This window comes from Lynx rufus, unplaced genomic scaffold, assembly GCF_022079265.1.
Source record: "Lynx rufus isolate CCGP_SWC_20201006 ecotype Redwood Valley unplaced genomic scaffold, mLynRuf1.p SCAF_7, whole genome shotgun sequence".
NCBI classification, from domain to species: domain Eukaryota; kingdom Metazoa; phylum Chordata; class Mammalia; order Carnivora; family Felidae; genus Lynx; species Lynx rufus.
In genome coordinates this window covers 43,390,268-43,404,395 of record NW_025814889.1, presented here as the reverse complement: position 1 = coordinate 43,404,395, position 14,128 = coordinate 43,390,268, and the positions used below count along the sequence as shown (strand labels likewise).

Below are 14,128 nucleotides of genomic sequence, written 5' to 3'. Positions count from 1 at the left end.
TTCGTGTAGCTCTCATGATACACGAATCCAATTGTTACATTAATTCACAGACCACATAGCAGGATGATCACGGTTAAATTCAGCAACGCAAGTTAGATATTATTTTAACTAAGCATACTGACATTTCATTCCAATCCAAATCACCTTGCCGTTCAAGAACCCGGAAAGTTCCCTGGTGCTACTACAGACTCTAGATTCTAAATTATTTTCTTCTCTATTTTGAATATAAAATAAAACTCAGATGCTACTCCAGAAATGTACATAAACATAATCTTACATAAACAAAATCTTACATAAACATGAAGAACGGATAGGTTCACTTATCAGTGAGTTTCTCCTGGCCGAAGCGGCCCTGCACCCCTTTAGAATGTCAGACGACTAAGACTGCGACCTGGAGGAGGCTTCAGGCGGCTGGTCTCAGAGGTGGAGCGCGACTTTTCACGGCACCGTGCAAACTGTGCGCCTTCACCACGAAAACACCGCACGGAGATAGGTCAAATGCAGCAGAGTATGTACCTTTGTTAGCAGTGTGTGCTTTTTTTCCCGTCGGGGATTCTGTCTCAATGTGATCAAAACCAATGTACATTTCACCAGTTACACGAGGACCAGGAAACCTCAGTGAACTGGAGCTACATTTCCAATTTATCCCAGAGATCGTTCACTGGTAGTCCCCACGGGTACGCACCTCTTAAGCCTGCTCCAAAAAGGATGAAGGGAAACCAAGCGTAGAAAGAATTAGTCCTCGTCTGGGGTAGAGGTGTTGAGGCTGTAATACTTAGAACATTTGCTGTCATAATCATATCCTTTTTACAGGTCAATTTGAGCTTCTCCTCAGCCCAGAGCCCACCGGCCTCAAACATCAACCTGGAGGTGACAGCCACTCCCCATTCTCTCTGTGCCCTCCGTGCGGTTGACCAGAGCGTTCTGCTCATGAAGCCTGAAGCTGAGCTCTCGCCTCATTCGGTGAGTCCCCTTTCAGCCTTGGATGTCAGAAAATGCACATATGCTAAGACCAGTTATAACTGAGAGGGCGCGTCCTTCAGAGTGTCAGGCATACTCTGGTAAGTTATGTATGAATTGGACTTGAATTCAGTTCCACAAAAGACATTGCGCCAGGTGCTTAACATAATCTGCTCTCACTTCATTCTCTCTCCTGATATATTCTCAGTGAGGGAGCAATATGGTTCCCCACTGCATTCACCGCCTAGCACAGTACTTTATGAATAAAAGGTGCTCAACACATTGTTAGGGAATCAACACATGAGTAATAATTCCTTAAGGTGGTCATTATTACCTTAATTTTATGATGAAGAAAACACAGCTATGACAGATAAAGCCACTATAGAATATATTAAAATATAATATATATTATATATAACGTTATAATATATACTATATATATAATATATAGTATATATTATATAAATTATATATTATATATAATGTTATAATATATACTATATAATATATAGTATATATTATATAAATTATATATTATATATATTTAAATATAATGTATATGTTATATTACATAATATAACATACATATATTATGTAAAATTACATAATATATATTATATATAACATATACATTATATTTAAATATAAAATATAATATATATCATATAAAATATTTGTATTACACAAAAATATTATATAGTATATATTATATAGAAATATATATTATATAATATATAACATAATTTATATAATATATATTTATATTTATATTATATTTATATAATATATATATTTAATATAGATTATATACAAATTATATTATATATAATATAATTATAATTATAATAATAATATAATCTATGTTGTATATAATATATAATAATTATAATTATATATTATATATTTATATTATATTTATATAATATAATATATATTTATGTATACATAAATATATTAATATAATATATATTTATGTATAATATATTATATAAAATATATTTTAAGGGTGGAGTTTGAATCAAATCTCATTCCATGCCACCTTTAATGCACCACATCAAGATAGTACGTGAAATGCCTGATTTTTAAGCTTCCCCTAAAATCTAGGTGCTTGCTCACCGGTTTGAAGTATGGACAAAAGAGAGTTTCCATTCAAACTTGTCTTTTACAGATGTCTCTTGTAATAGAGCACTTTCAAAAAGGCCTTATAGTTTACTTTCTCTATTTATGTCACAAATCTTCACTGCCTCTTCCCTAGAGGCTGGATCCCGCTCTGGGAACAGGAGTTCTAATGGTAAACTTTCAGATGTCGGTTTTGACCATCTTAGACTAATGGTCTTATGAGGCATTAACATAAACAAGTAAGCGACAAAAACATAAACATATAATAGTTCCCAATTTGGGTGAGGATAGTGAAAGAAATAAAAAAGATGCTGAGATAAAGAAAAAAAGAGTTGGACATTGTTTCAAGTGGAGATTAAGAGTGTCTTCTCGGGGCACCTGGGTGGCTCCGTCGGTTGGGCGTCCAACCGGCTCAGGTCATGATCTCACGGTCCGTGAGTTCGAGCCCCGCGTCGGGCTCTGTGCTGACAGCTCGGAGCCTGGAGCCTGTTTCAGATTCTGTGTCTCCCTCTCTCTCTGCTCCTCGCCAGTTCATGCTCTGTCTCTCTCTGTCTCAAAAATAAATAAAAGTTAAAAAAAAAAAAAAGAGTGTCTTCTCATGGTCAGAGAATGAAGGAAAAAGGACAAGTATTACAAAGAATGAGGGCAGCGCGCCCAAAGGGCTTGAGGTCAGAACAAGACTGGAGTGTTCTAAAAGGAAAAGGTAATAACCTAATAAGTAATGGGGAGATACGAGGATGGTAGGGATTGTAGGTAAAATGGAAAGTAAGGAAGACTGTGACGAGCTCTGTTAGCCTGGAGTGGAGTTTGGAGGTGACAGCAAATGCTATGGTAAATCTGAAGAGTTGTAAGCAGAAGAGTGCCAATTCCGATTTATCTGTTAAGGAGATGCTGTTTGCTACGGAGCGAATGAGAGCAAGAATGAAAGAATGGGAACCATTAGTAGGTTATCGTAGTAGCATAGGCAAGAGGTGAATGCAGCCACATTAGGAGGTCTGTGTTTATTTAATGGCCTGGGTACTATGTGACTGAGCAGGTGGCCTGACACCAGGCTCTGGGCAAAAACTGAACTGCAATTGATTTATTTCTAGGTTGCCTGGGCACCTAGTTTTTGGTCAAGCTAGAGTTGGAACTAAAATAGTAGACTAAAACAAACAAAAAGAAAAAGCTCAGTAAGAGTTAAAAAGAACTTAATCATAAACGATGGGAAAAGGAACGAATTGGGAATGTACGGAAATTATTTCTGACTGTTGGGATTATGAGTGGCTTTTGTGCTCCTGTCACACTTCTCTATGCTGTCCACATTTTTGGCTTCCTTTTAAAAGCGGGCATTTGGGGGGCACGTGGGTGGCTCAGTTGGTTAAGCATCCAACTCTTGATATCGGCTCAGGCTGTGAGCTCATGGTTGTGAGATCGAGCCCCATGTTGGGCTCCACACTAGGCATGGAGCCTACTTGGGATTCTCTCTCTCTCTCTGCCTGTCTGTCTGTCTCTCTCTCTCTCTCTCAAAATAAATCAATAAACTTAAAAAAAAAGATAGGCATTTGGTCTAGGAGACAGGAGACGAGTTTTATTCTTACTCAACCAAAATGGGCTCTGAGACTTTGATCAATTAATTTCATTTCTCTATGTATTAATGTCTTTTGTACCACAACAGGATTAGGATCCCTAACATTTATTATCTTCCCATGATTTGTCTGTGTTTCTCTGTATCATTGGCATGGGAGTATTCAATAAACACCACAATCTTTTAAATCCCAGATTGAACATTATCACACTAAAAATGAACTTACAAGGCAAGACAAAACAAAAATTTTCCCTTTGTTCTCTCAATCTTGCAGGTCTATGGTTTGCTGCCACCGAAGAGGGCCCCTAGCGTTGCACACGGAGGTCCCATGAATGCATATGGTGAAAAATGTATCAAGGCAGAGGACATAGTTCACAATGGAATTGTTTACACACCAAAGTGGGCCGTAAAAGAGGATGACGTTTACAGTGTTTTTGAGGTAATTCGTCGTCCCAAAAGTATAAACAACATCGAGTTTTAAGTTTTTGTTGAAGTGGAGAACAAATGGGCTTCTAAGCTCTAGAATCTTATCCTGCACCCCCCCAAAACAAAGCTAAGCTTAACAGAAAAACACTGAAACCTCAGAAGCACGGGGAACTTTGTACACATACAGATATTCAATCATCAATGTATCTTGCACTCTGTAGCGCAAGTGGTATGCTTTTAGGGCCCACAGCCTCAACCAGGTTGATCCCAAAGCTGTTTACGACTGCCATAGCCCCCTCAGCAATTGTCAGAGATTCTAGTGTGCGAGCATAGTGAAACATTTTCCACAGTGAAAGGTGAGTACCTTATGGGCGGTCATTATCGTCAGTCTGTTGCATAATACATACAATGTTGAATAAATAAATGACTGAATACACAAAGTATAATACTTTCATCATCTTTACTGCAGTAAAATTTCCGGGAAAACTGAAAGTAGTCTTTCACAAAGAAAAGATTTACAAAACTTGGGTCGGAATGTGAGCAGGCCTGGGGCAGGTTACATAAAATGTCTAGCTTTCAGATTAACTGTAACTAGACAGTGTTACGAAGGGAGAGTTTGTCCAGCTTTGAGATGAAGTCTTATCACACGACCAAAGAGGGCTTAAAACCCTTATTGTATCTTGAGGAAACGTGCCCTTCTTCCGCAGCGTAGCGGAGAGCAATTTAAATCTCCTTCTTCTAGAGCCTCCGGGATCGTAAATCAGTTGGTGAGAGAGGGGTAGGTAGAGGACTCTTTAGGCTCATTAGCTAACTGTTTCATCTTTAAACATTTGCTTCTGACTTCTTTCTCCCTATTTCGTGTCACTGCCACCACTGATAACTGTGTCTCAGCCTCGCATAGTTTCCCGCGTATTCAGAGGTAAGACAGCGAATAGTATTTCCTGGTGACTAATAGTGAGGAAAGAGGCCGCTGGGACCAGGTGAACTCGAGGAATCAGGCTACTGTAGGCATCTGCATGTATGTTTTGGATGCAGAGATTCAAGATACTTGCAAGAAAATGAGAAAGAAAAGAAGCAAGACTAAATTAGGAAAGGGATGGGCTGAGCATAGATATTTAGGGAAAGACACATTTTCCAATAAAACTTAAACAATACAAAGTGTAACTAACTGTGAAGAAAAATCTCCAATGTGCAACCCTATAATTTCAAATGAAAAGAAACATAAACAATTATTCTGTGCACACACACACACACACACACACTATATATATATATATATATATATATTTGTTTGGAGAAACAAATATTGGTTGGTTGGAGAAAAGGAAGGGAAGATAAACATACAGGTGCAAAATAGTTTCTTGGATGCAAAAGATAATTAAAGAGGCATCAGCGTACAGCAACAAAATTCAGAAATAGGAATCAGTAGAATCAGGGTTCTAATCCCAACTCCTAGTCACCAACTGGATGAACTGGACTGTCTGTGACTCCGTTTTCATATTTATAAAATAGCTCTCTTCCTTTTTGTGTGGCACTTTCATGATGATCCTATGGGCTATATGCATGATAATAATGAAAGTGTGATCATGTAGGGAAGGAAAAATTCCTCCTCTGCGCCTCAGGGTGTTCCGGCTGGACTAAGAATTCGATTTCCATGAGACAGATTAACAGGAGAGAAAAACGGTTTTATTACATGCTCTGGGGGCCCAATAATGAAATGGAGACCTAAAGGAATGAACAAACAGGAAGCTTTTGTACTTTTTAGCCAAAGAGAAGACAAATCTGTGGGAAACTGACAGGATAAAGAAAACACGTTCGGGAGCTTTAGAATTCTAAATGGAATTTGGGCTGAGGTCATAGATAAAAAAAAATAATAACGGGGTTTGTTTCTACAACATTCTTGGCTTTAAAGTTCCTATCTCTGGTGGTAAGGATTTTTATCTTCCTTACTCTTTCCATGAAAGGGCACCTTCCATGTGGGAGATTTATTTACCGCTGTGAGGAAGACAGAGGAGGCATTGAGTGTCCTTGAACCAAATGTTTCCCAACTAGCCTCAATTCAAAATAATCAATATGCTATATTCGCTTTGGGCAGCCTGCTCTTGACCCCTACAGTACAAATGTAAGAAAAGATTCCATTCTCAGGATTGGATTGCCAATATGCTTTAATAATCCATTTTCTTCCAGTCTGCAGGATTAAATATTTTTACCAACTCAAAACTCCACAGTCCATCTTTTTGTTGGCTGCCTCCACCATATCCTGTAGCCTATGAAGACGGTAAGGGGGAGATATCTTTGCCCGCTAGGATAATAGGGGAAAAAAATGATGTTTTGCTGGGGTGGGGTGGGATGAAAAGTTATTTTTCTGAGTACTGAATCTTGTGACTCTTGTGAATCTGCGGCGACTTCTTGGTGAGTTTTCTTCAAATAACACCCCCTCCCCTCCAAAAAGAAACGGTTTTTAAAGCAATTATCGTTTCATTTTTTTACTCTGTCTCTGAAATCAAAGGTGACTGCTTTTTTGTCCTAGCCTTCAGTAGTCTTGCGATTTCAAATCCTCCCTATCCAGTGTGGGTTCAACACCTCAATTAGTCAGCATAAGACAGATTTTACTGCAATAACAACCAAACCCCCACAGCTCAGCAACTAAGATGACAACAGTTTGCTTTTCTTTGTTCGCTCACACAAAACTGCATATACATCCAGTAGCTGTCCAGAACGGCTCCCTCCCAATCAGTGAGTTAGGGGTACCTGTTCTATTTTCATCTTGTGACTCCATTTCCCCTGTGCCATCCAAGACCATTACCATGGGAAAGGAGGGAAATGATTATTTTGTCCTGCTGTGGAAGTGGGATATCTGCCCTTCCTGCAAGGAAGACTGAGAAATGTGAAAGATCGTATGGACATTAATTGTCTCTGTCATATTCTTTTATGAAAATCAAAGTGACTTTGATATGTCGAACGAAATAGAATAGCCCAACTTTTGGTAGTTAAACTACTGGTCTCCTTGTGTGTTTCCAGTATACCTGGCAAAGAGGAAAATTTGAAAAGATGCTGAGTATTCTTTTCTATTGCTGTCACGTCTAGAGAAAGTTTTCTCTACGCATTTGTATATCCACTAGTCCTACTTTCTAATAAGAAATGTTCTAGTATAAAGTGTTCCTTAAAAATAAAATAAACACGGACTTGACTACAGTAGACATTATTTACCTAAGAAGACAAAGAATCAAGTTCTAGTTGGCAACAGAGGAGCAAATCAGAATATTCCCTCAACAGAAAGAAAATTCTGTATAGTGAAAAACGCAGTGTGCTAAGGGCCAAGGGACGTGTTCTTATCTGTGTGGTAGGTCATATGGGACTTTCCAAATTCACAGACTAAGGCTCAACTTCTTCAAATCTGAAGTCAGAATGACAACATCAAAGTTACTGAGCATGTGTTGTGAGCATAAATGAAAAAATATAATCATGTTGCCATGAATAGTATATGTTTAAAAAAATAATTGAAAAGAGGGGTGACTGGGTGGCTCAGTCAGTTAAGCTTCTGACTCTTGATTTCAGCTCAGTTGATGATCTCGCGGTTCGTAAGTTTGAGCCCCGCATCGGGCTCTGCACTGGCGGTACAGAGCTTGCTTGGGATTCTCTCCTCTCTCTCTCCCTCTCTCTCTGCCACCCAACCCCTCTCAAGATAAAGAAATAAACCTAAAAAATAATAATGATAATAATAATAATAATTGAAAAGCACTATTACTTTATTTTCCTATCCCTCTTAATACCAAGTGTGTATTTTCTTTCCAAACATAAGAGAAAACATGCTCATAGAATGATCCAGAAAACCTAAAAACAGAGTAGTGTGATTACATTCTTACCCCAAATATTCTGTAAGACTCTATGCAAACTTTGCATTTGTATTTGTCACCTACCCATTCTTTCCTTTTCCTTCTCAGTTATACCACCTTATTCTTGTGCCTCATTATTTCATAACAAAATTACTTACAAACCACCCTAATTTACTTTTCTTGCCTCCGGTCCTTCTTCACGTCAGTCTATCCTGGATACTGTGAAGGGCACTATCACCCTTAAACGTTGCTCTTATCATGTCACTTATTTCCCATAGATGGTCACCATTTCCAGAATTCATAGAATTATTGTACTTAAGGCTTTAAAAAGGCATGTTCCACTGTATTATTTTATGTGTATGTAAAATATATATCATATTTATATTTATATATTTACACCCGTGATCTTTAGATCTTCTGATCTCTAGAGTGTCACTTTTTTTTTTAATTTTTTTTTCAACGTTTATTTATTTTTGGGACAGAGAGAGACAGAGCATGAACGGGGGAGGGGCAGAGAGAGAGGGAGACACAGAATCGGAAACAGGCTCCAGGCTCTGAGCCATCAGCCCAGAGCCCGACGCGGGGCTCGAACTCACGGACCGCGAGATCGTGACCTGGCTGAAGTCGGACGCTTAACCAACTGCACCACCCAGGCGCCCCTCTAGAGTGTCACTTTTATTTAAATCAAGCTAACTCCTGCATTAACAGATCTACTTTATTTGCCCTAATCTTCCTGGTACTTCATTATATAACTACACCTACTGTTTACTCAACAAACCCTCAAGATAGACATCTCACTCCCTTTTCCCTGTGGAGCATCCCTTCTGACCTCTGTGTACATACTTTTAGAGCCCTTTCCTTCAAATATCTCCTCCATTCTCCTTTGTTTCTCGTCTTTCAGTGATCATCTAAAATTCTACTTTGGTAAAGTCGTTCCTGGTCACTCAAAAGTTCATTTTCTGTCCTTTATTGAGTTTCTGGGGTCTATAACATCCTCTACTGTATTCTAGTGTTTGTGTCCCTATCTCATTCACTGTCAAGGAAAAAAGCGTTTCTTAAATCCTTTCTGTAGCTACTACTCATTCTTCTCGTTCAGTTCTCACTGCAAGTGGAGAACACGTGATCATCCTTTCAGTGTAAAGGCACTATTTGGTGTGTTATTCCTCCCGTTGCTAGTTGAATAATCCACAGAGAGCTACATTTGTTTTCATTTCTGGAGAAAAATACATTTACCTCCAGACTCTTTGAAGGAGATAGGATTAGCTTTCCTAGAGAACAAACGGGTAAGTGAACAAAGTAACAAGCTGATAGGTTAAATTGCTCTGATAATGAACATTCCCTGAGCAAATGACCTCATTCTGCTTGAGAAACTAGGCAACGCGAAGAAATTCATGATAAAAATGAGGTTTATGTTGGGCCCTTCGTATTGTCTTTCCACAGCCCTTCCACAAGTCTTACCACAAGTAGCACCTGGTGTTGGAGGAAGAGCTCAATCAATAGCAATGAATGAGAATGTTCCAGCCATAGTAGAACATCCCATGAAAGAGACAATCCGAAAGTACTTCCCTGAGACCTGGATCTGGGACTTGGTACCCCTCGAGTAAGTTGTGTGTTGCCCAGAATTTAGTTTAGGAAAAGATGTGACTCCTCCTCTTTGATTCTGGTGTTAGCGTTGGTTCCTGAGCCCTTCAGTGCTGTTCCATTTCTTTCCAGTAAACATTTAGGCTCATAGTTCATTGATCTCGTAGATCAGCAATGCGAATTTTTTTCTAATTTCATCCTGAGATATCTAAAACAATGGAAAGTGGGAAGCTACCCTTGCCTCTAAAAAGAAAAGAAAAACTTCCAGAGACCTCTTGAGGAGTCCCAAGTTTAGCACTGGCCACACTGGGTTACTAAGTTGTCCCACTCTAGAATCAGCTACAGCCCGTGTTAAAAAATGTGTTGACTCACAGCGTTCCTCTTTTTTCCTTCTCCAGTTTATCAGGTAGAAGTGAGTTGGCAGCGAAGGTCCCTGACACCATCACTGAGTGGAAGGCCCATGCACTCTGCTTGTCTGGAACCACAGGGCTGGGTCTCTCCCCCATCATCTCTCTTCAAGTGTTCCAGCCCTTCTTCGTGGAACTCACTCTCCCCTACTCCGTGGTTCGAGGAGAAGACTTTACCCTCAAAGCCACCGTGTTCAATTATTTGTCCCACTGCATTCGGGTAAGGGCCCTTCTCTGGGAGCAAGCAAGAGTACAAGGAAGGCACCCAATCGCCATTCATTATCCCAGTCTCCTACATAATCCCCCGGCAAATCATAGCTGAATAATGATGTAGGCTAATTTTGGAATGGAATAGGTGCTAAGAGCAAAGCTACCTGACTCGTCCAAGGTGGTAACGTTATATTTGCTTGGGGTTCTATATTTTCTGTGTATTCCTAAATTCAGATATTATTTCCACCTGATTCCTTCTTTTTTTTCCCCCCTGTGTTCTTTCTCACACTTGTGGGCGGGTATGGGGTTCAGGTCAGTGTGCAGCTAGAAGCCTTCCCTCACAACTCTGCCGACCTAGTGAGAAAGAATGAAGCCAATCACTGCGTCTGTGGAAGCAGGCAGAAAACGGTGTCCTGGACTGTGACTCCAAAGTCACTGGGTGAGTGATAAGGTTGTTGGCAACTCCCACTTCCTGCGTTGTAGTGATTTGCTTTCCACCCTGACCCTGACCCGGATACGTGGGGTTTTTCCCTCCTCCTTCAACCATGATGCACTGAAAGAAAACCATCATATCTACTGGAGAAACTTAAAAAGAGAAACCATTCAATACGGGATCACTGTTTAACTCCTTAAGGATCTTATTTTCCAGGCAAGGTGAATTTCACAGCTACCGTGGAGGCCCTGCAGTCTGAAGAATTGTGCGGCAACGAGGTGCCTACAGTCCCGGTGGTTGGGCAGAAGGACACTGTAGTCAAGCCCTTATTAGTTGAGGTACGTGGGTAAACTTCCTGAGTCTCAGAGGCCTTATTATATTATATAGCATTACCTACTATGTATGTGAGTGCCATTTCGTTCCCAAGAATAGAAATGGATCTGCAACTCCGTGTCTTACTAACATTTTCCCCTCTCCTTTAGAGTAATTGGGTTTTTTTTTTTTCTTCTACACTCAGTATGACTTTACTTTTTCACTTTTTTTTTTTTCCAACGAAAAGCCTGAAGGAATAGAACAGGAGGAAACTTTCAACACACTCCTCTGTGCATCAGGTAAGGGTCAAAAGTAGACAAAATTCTCAATTTCAGCCACTCGCCCGAGTGTAGGGTTGTAGAATGCCATATGCGCTATGGTTTCCTCTGGAGAAAAAAAATAGCATACTCTCCCAAGGGCAAACCTCAGGGCATTTGATTCAGAACGGTCTTTTCCAGATGAAGACTCAAAGAAGTTAAAAGACTTACCTGAAAGCTTCTGGCTAATCAGGAGAACCAAAGCTGATGACCGCAGAACAGGATTCTTTCCAATGCACCTGCATTTATCAAACTTCTCCCTAAATAATTTTCAAAGTATTGAAATACCTGTGTGGCAAGAGTAGTCATTATTCAATGACTAGTTTAAATGTACTCAAATTTAACTTACTCATGTAAGTCATTTGAAGAAGAACTTCAGGTCACTAGCATATATAGAAAACCAATATTTTACTAATACTATCAACAAAACGATATAAAAATTACCATGAAAATGTTCAACTCTGCACCATCTAGAATCCTCTTGAGAACAGTGCTCCGTGTGCAGATCTCTCCTGTATGTAAGCATCCCTTGATAATCTCATTCAGTCACAGAACTTGAATAACTTGAATAACTCCAGCTTTGCACTGGAGACAGCAAAATGTACAACCTGAGTCCACACTGCTTTCCTAATTCAGACTCGTGTATTCAGCTGCCCACTTATCAACTCCACTGACGGGCCTGTGGACTCATAGGTATTTCAAAACCAGCATGTTCAAAACTACACTTCTCCTGGTTCCCACAAACCTGCTCCTCCTACCATTTTTTTTTTATCCATCTCAGATGATAAAAATCCCATTCTTCTACTTGCCTGAAGCAAAAATTTCGTAGTCATCCTTCACCATTACTTCATTACATTCCACACCCAATCTGTTTTCAACTATGATCGGCTCCACCTTGACATTTTATCCAGAACCTTCTTACTTCTCACCATGTGCACTTCTACTCTAGTCTTTTCTCTCCTGGATCATCTCAATAACCTCGTAACCGGTCGCCTGGCCACCTGCCCTTGATCCCTGACAGCAGGAGGGATTATTTAAAGCACACTTCAGATCATGTGCCCCGTCAGAATTTCCCATGTCCCCGAAAGTTACAGCCTATTCCTCCAATGTCCCCTCCAAACCCTCACGATTGCCATGACTTCATACCCTGTGACTCTCTCCCTCACTCACCCTCCTCTGGGCACAGTGGACTCTCAGTCTGGTCTTGGAACACAGCCAGCACACTCTAATCTCTGGAGTCTTTTCGCTTTCTGTTCCTTTTCCCTGGAAGTCTCTTCCCCCAGATATGTGTAAATCATATCCCTTGACATCCTTCAAATCTCCGGTCACCTATGATTTTATTGAAGAGAGGAGCTTACTTCACACCAGCTCTGTCTTTGCTTTGTCTTACCAGCTGTCCCATATAAACATTCTGCTTTAATTTTCTCTATAGAACTTCTTTTTTTTTTTTATTTTTTTTTTTTAACATTTATTTATTTTTGAGACAGAGAGAGACAGAGCATGAACAGGGGAGGGGCAGAGAGAGAGGGAGACACAGAATCGGAAGCAGGCTCCAGGCTCTGAGCCATCAGCCCAGAGCCCGACACGGGGTTCAAACTCACGGACCGCGAGATCGCGACCTGAGCCGAAGTCGGACGCTCAACCGACTGAGCCACCCAGGCGCCCCACTATAGAACTTCTTAACGCCTATCATACTAAATATTTGTTTGTTATCTGATTCCTCCCGTTAAAATGAAAACTCTGGGAAGTCAGGAATTTTTTTTTTTTTTTTGAAAATTGTTATATCATTGCACTTGAAGCAGAAGCCGGTATATCGCGTGCACTTAATGCATATTTATGGAATGGAGGTATTTTTAAAAAAACACTCATCATATATATCAGCATAAACAGTTAGGGGAAGAAAAGAGTCATAACATAAGGCATGTGCTCAGGAGGAAATCGGTACAAATTTAGCACAGACATATATTAGTTAATATGGACTTCACTGCGAGATGAACCATGACTTTAGGAGAAACTTGGACGGCATCAAAGAAATTACACAGTGATCCAGAGAAAGGACAGGTGGGAATTTGATCAAAAAGGGGAAGAACTTGAAACAAAAGTAGGACATTGCTCTCTTGTTGTCCCTCCCTTATACATATTTGTCTTCTTTCATTAGAAACTGGAGTGTCTGAAAAGCTGTCACTCAAAGTTCCTTCAGATGTGGTTGAAGGATCTGCCAGGGCGACATATTCGGTTTTGGGTGAGTCTGCTGGCCCGAGGCAAACAATTTTCCATCTCATTATTCTCGTGCACGCAGCCTCACTATCCACAGTTAAGACATTGGCTGTAGGCATTCGTTTGAGAGAAAGAGTGCTAAGCTAAGAATCGCATTGGGTATTAGTCACAAGGGGGGCTGAACAGATGTTGTGCTACCTTGACACACTCTAAAAAGTACCAAGGGTCACCTCTCGGTGCCCTCAAATTCAAGAGACTGACTAGGTGGTGAGGCATCCTAAAAGTCGGTTTTTACCGGACAAGTTGTTCATCAGAAAAGATGGCTCCTGCCATTCAGTTTTTTCCATCCTTGAACCACTGACTTTATTTTTCCCACTTTTCTCTATCCTTTCTATTTCTTGTTTTTCTTCGCCTCTTATGCTTTCCTGTCCTTCTCTCTATAAGTGATTTGACCTCACACTTTGCGAGTAATCTATCTTCCTATCCCAACATAGACCAGCTCTGAGTGCCTCGGATTTTTTTTTTATGTCTCTCGTTCCCCAGGTGACATACTAGGTTCTGCAATGCGAAATCTCCAGAATCTTCTCCGGATGCCATATGGTTGTGGAGAGCAGAATATGGTCCTTTTTGTCCCTAACATCTATGTTCTGAACTATCTGAATGAGACAGGACAGCTGAAGGAGGATATCAAGTCCAAAGCCATCAGCTATCTTGTCAGTGGTGAGAGATTACCCCGAAAGGAG

At 40.2% G+C, this 14,128-nt stretch overlaps 1 protein-coding gene across 1 annotated transcript in view; it reads left to right on the top strand.

The window, feature by feature from the left end:
• The window catches only part of LOC124501851 (pregnancy zone protein-like), a 46,250-nt gene that overhangs the window by 25,981 nt on the left and 6,141 nt on the right, over positions 1 to 14,128 (top strand). The window contains exons 15-24 of the mRNA XM_047066316.1: positions 814 to 963; positions 3,921 to 4,085; positions 6,260 to 6,350; positions 9,349 to 9,508; positions 9,888 to 10,116; positions 10,419 to 10,545; positions 10,756 to 10,877; positions 11,099 to 11,150; positions 13,327 to 13,410; positions 13,929 to 14,105. Coding sequence (XP_046922272.1) covers positions 814 to 963; positions 3,921 to 4,085; positions 6,260 to 6,350; positions 9,349 to 9,508; positions 9,888 to 10,116; positions 10,419 to 10,545; positions 10,756 to 10,877; positions 11,099 to 11,150; positions 13,327 to 13,410; positions 13,929 to 14,105 — 1,357 coding nt within the window. The remainder of the gene's footprint in view (positions 1 to 813; positions 964 to 3,920; positions 4,086 to 6,259; positions 6,351 to 9,348; positions 9,509 to 9,887; positions 10,117 to 10,418; positions 10,546 to 10,755; positions 10,878 to 11,098; positions 11,151 to 13,326; positions 13,411 to 13,928; positions 14,106 to 14,128) is intronic.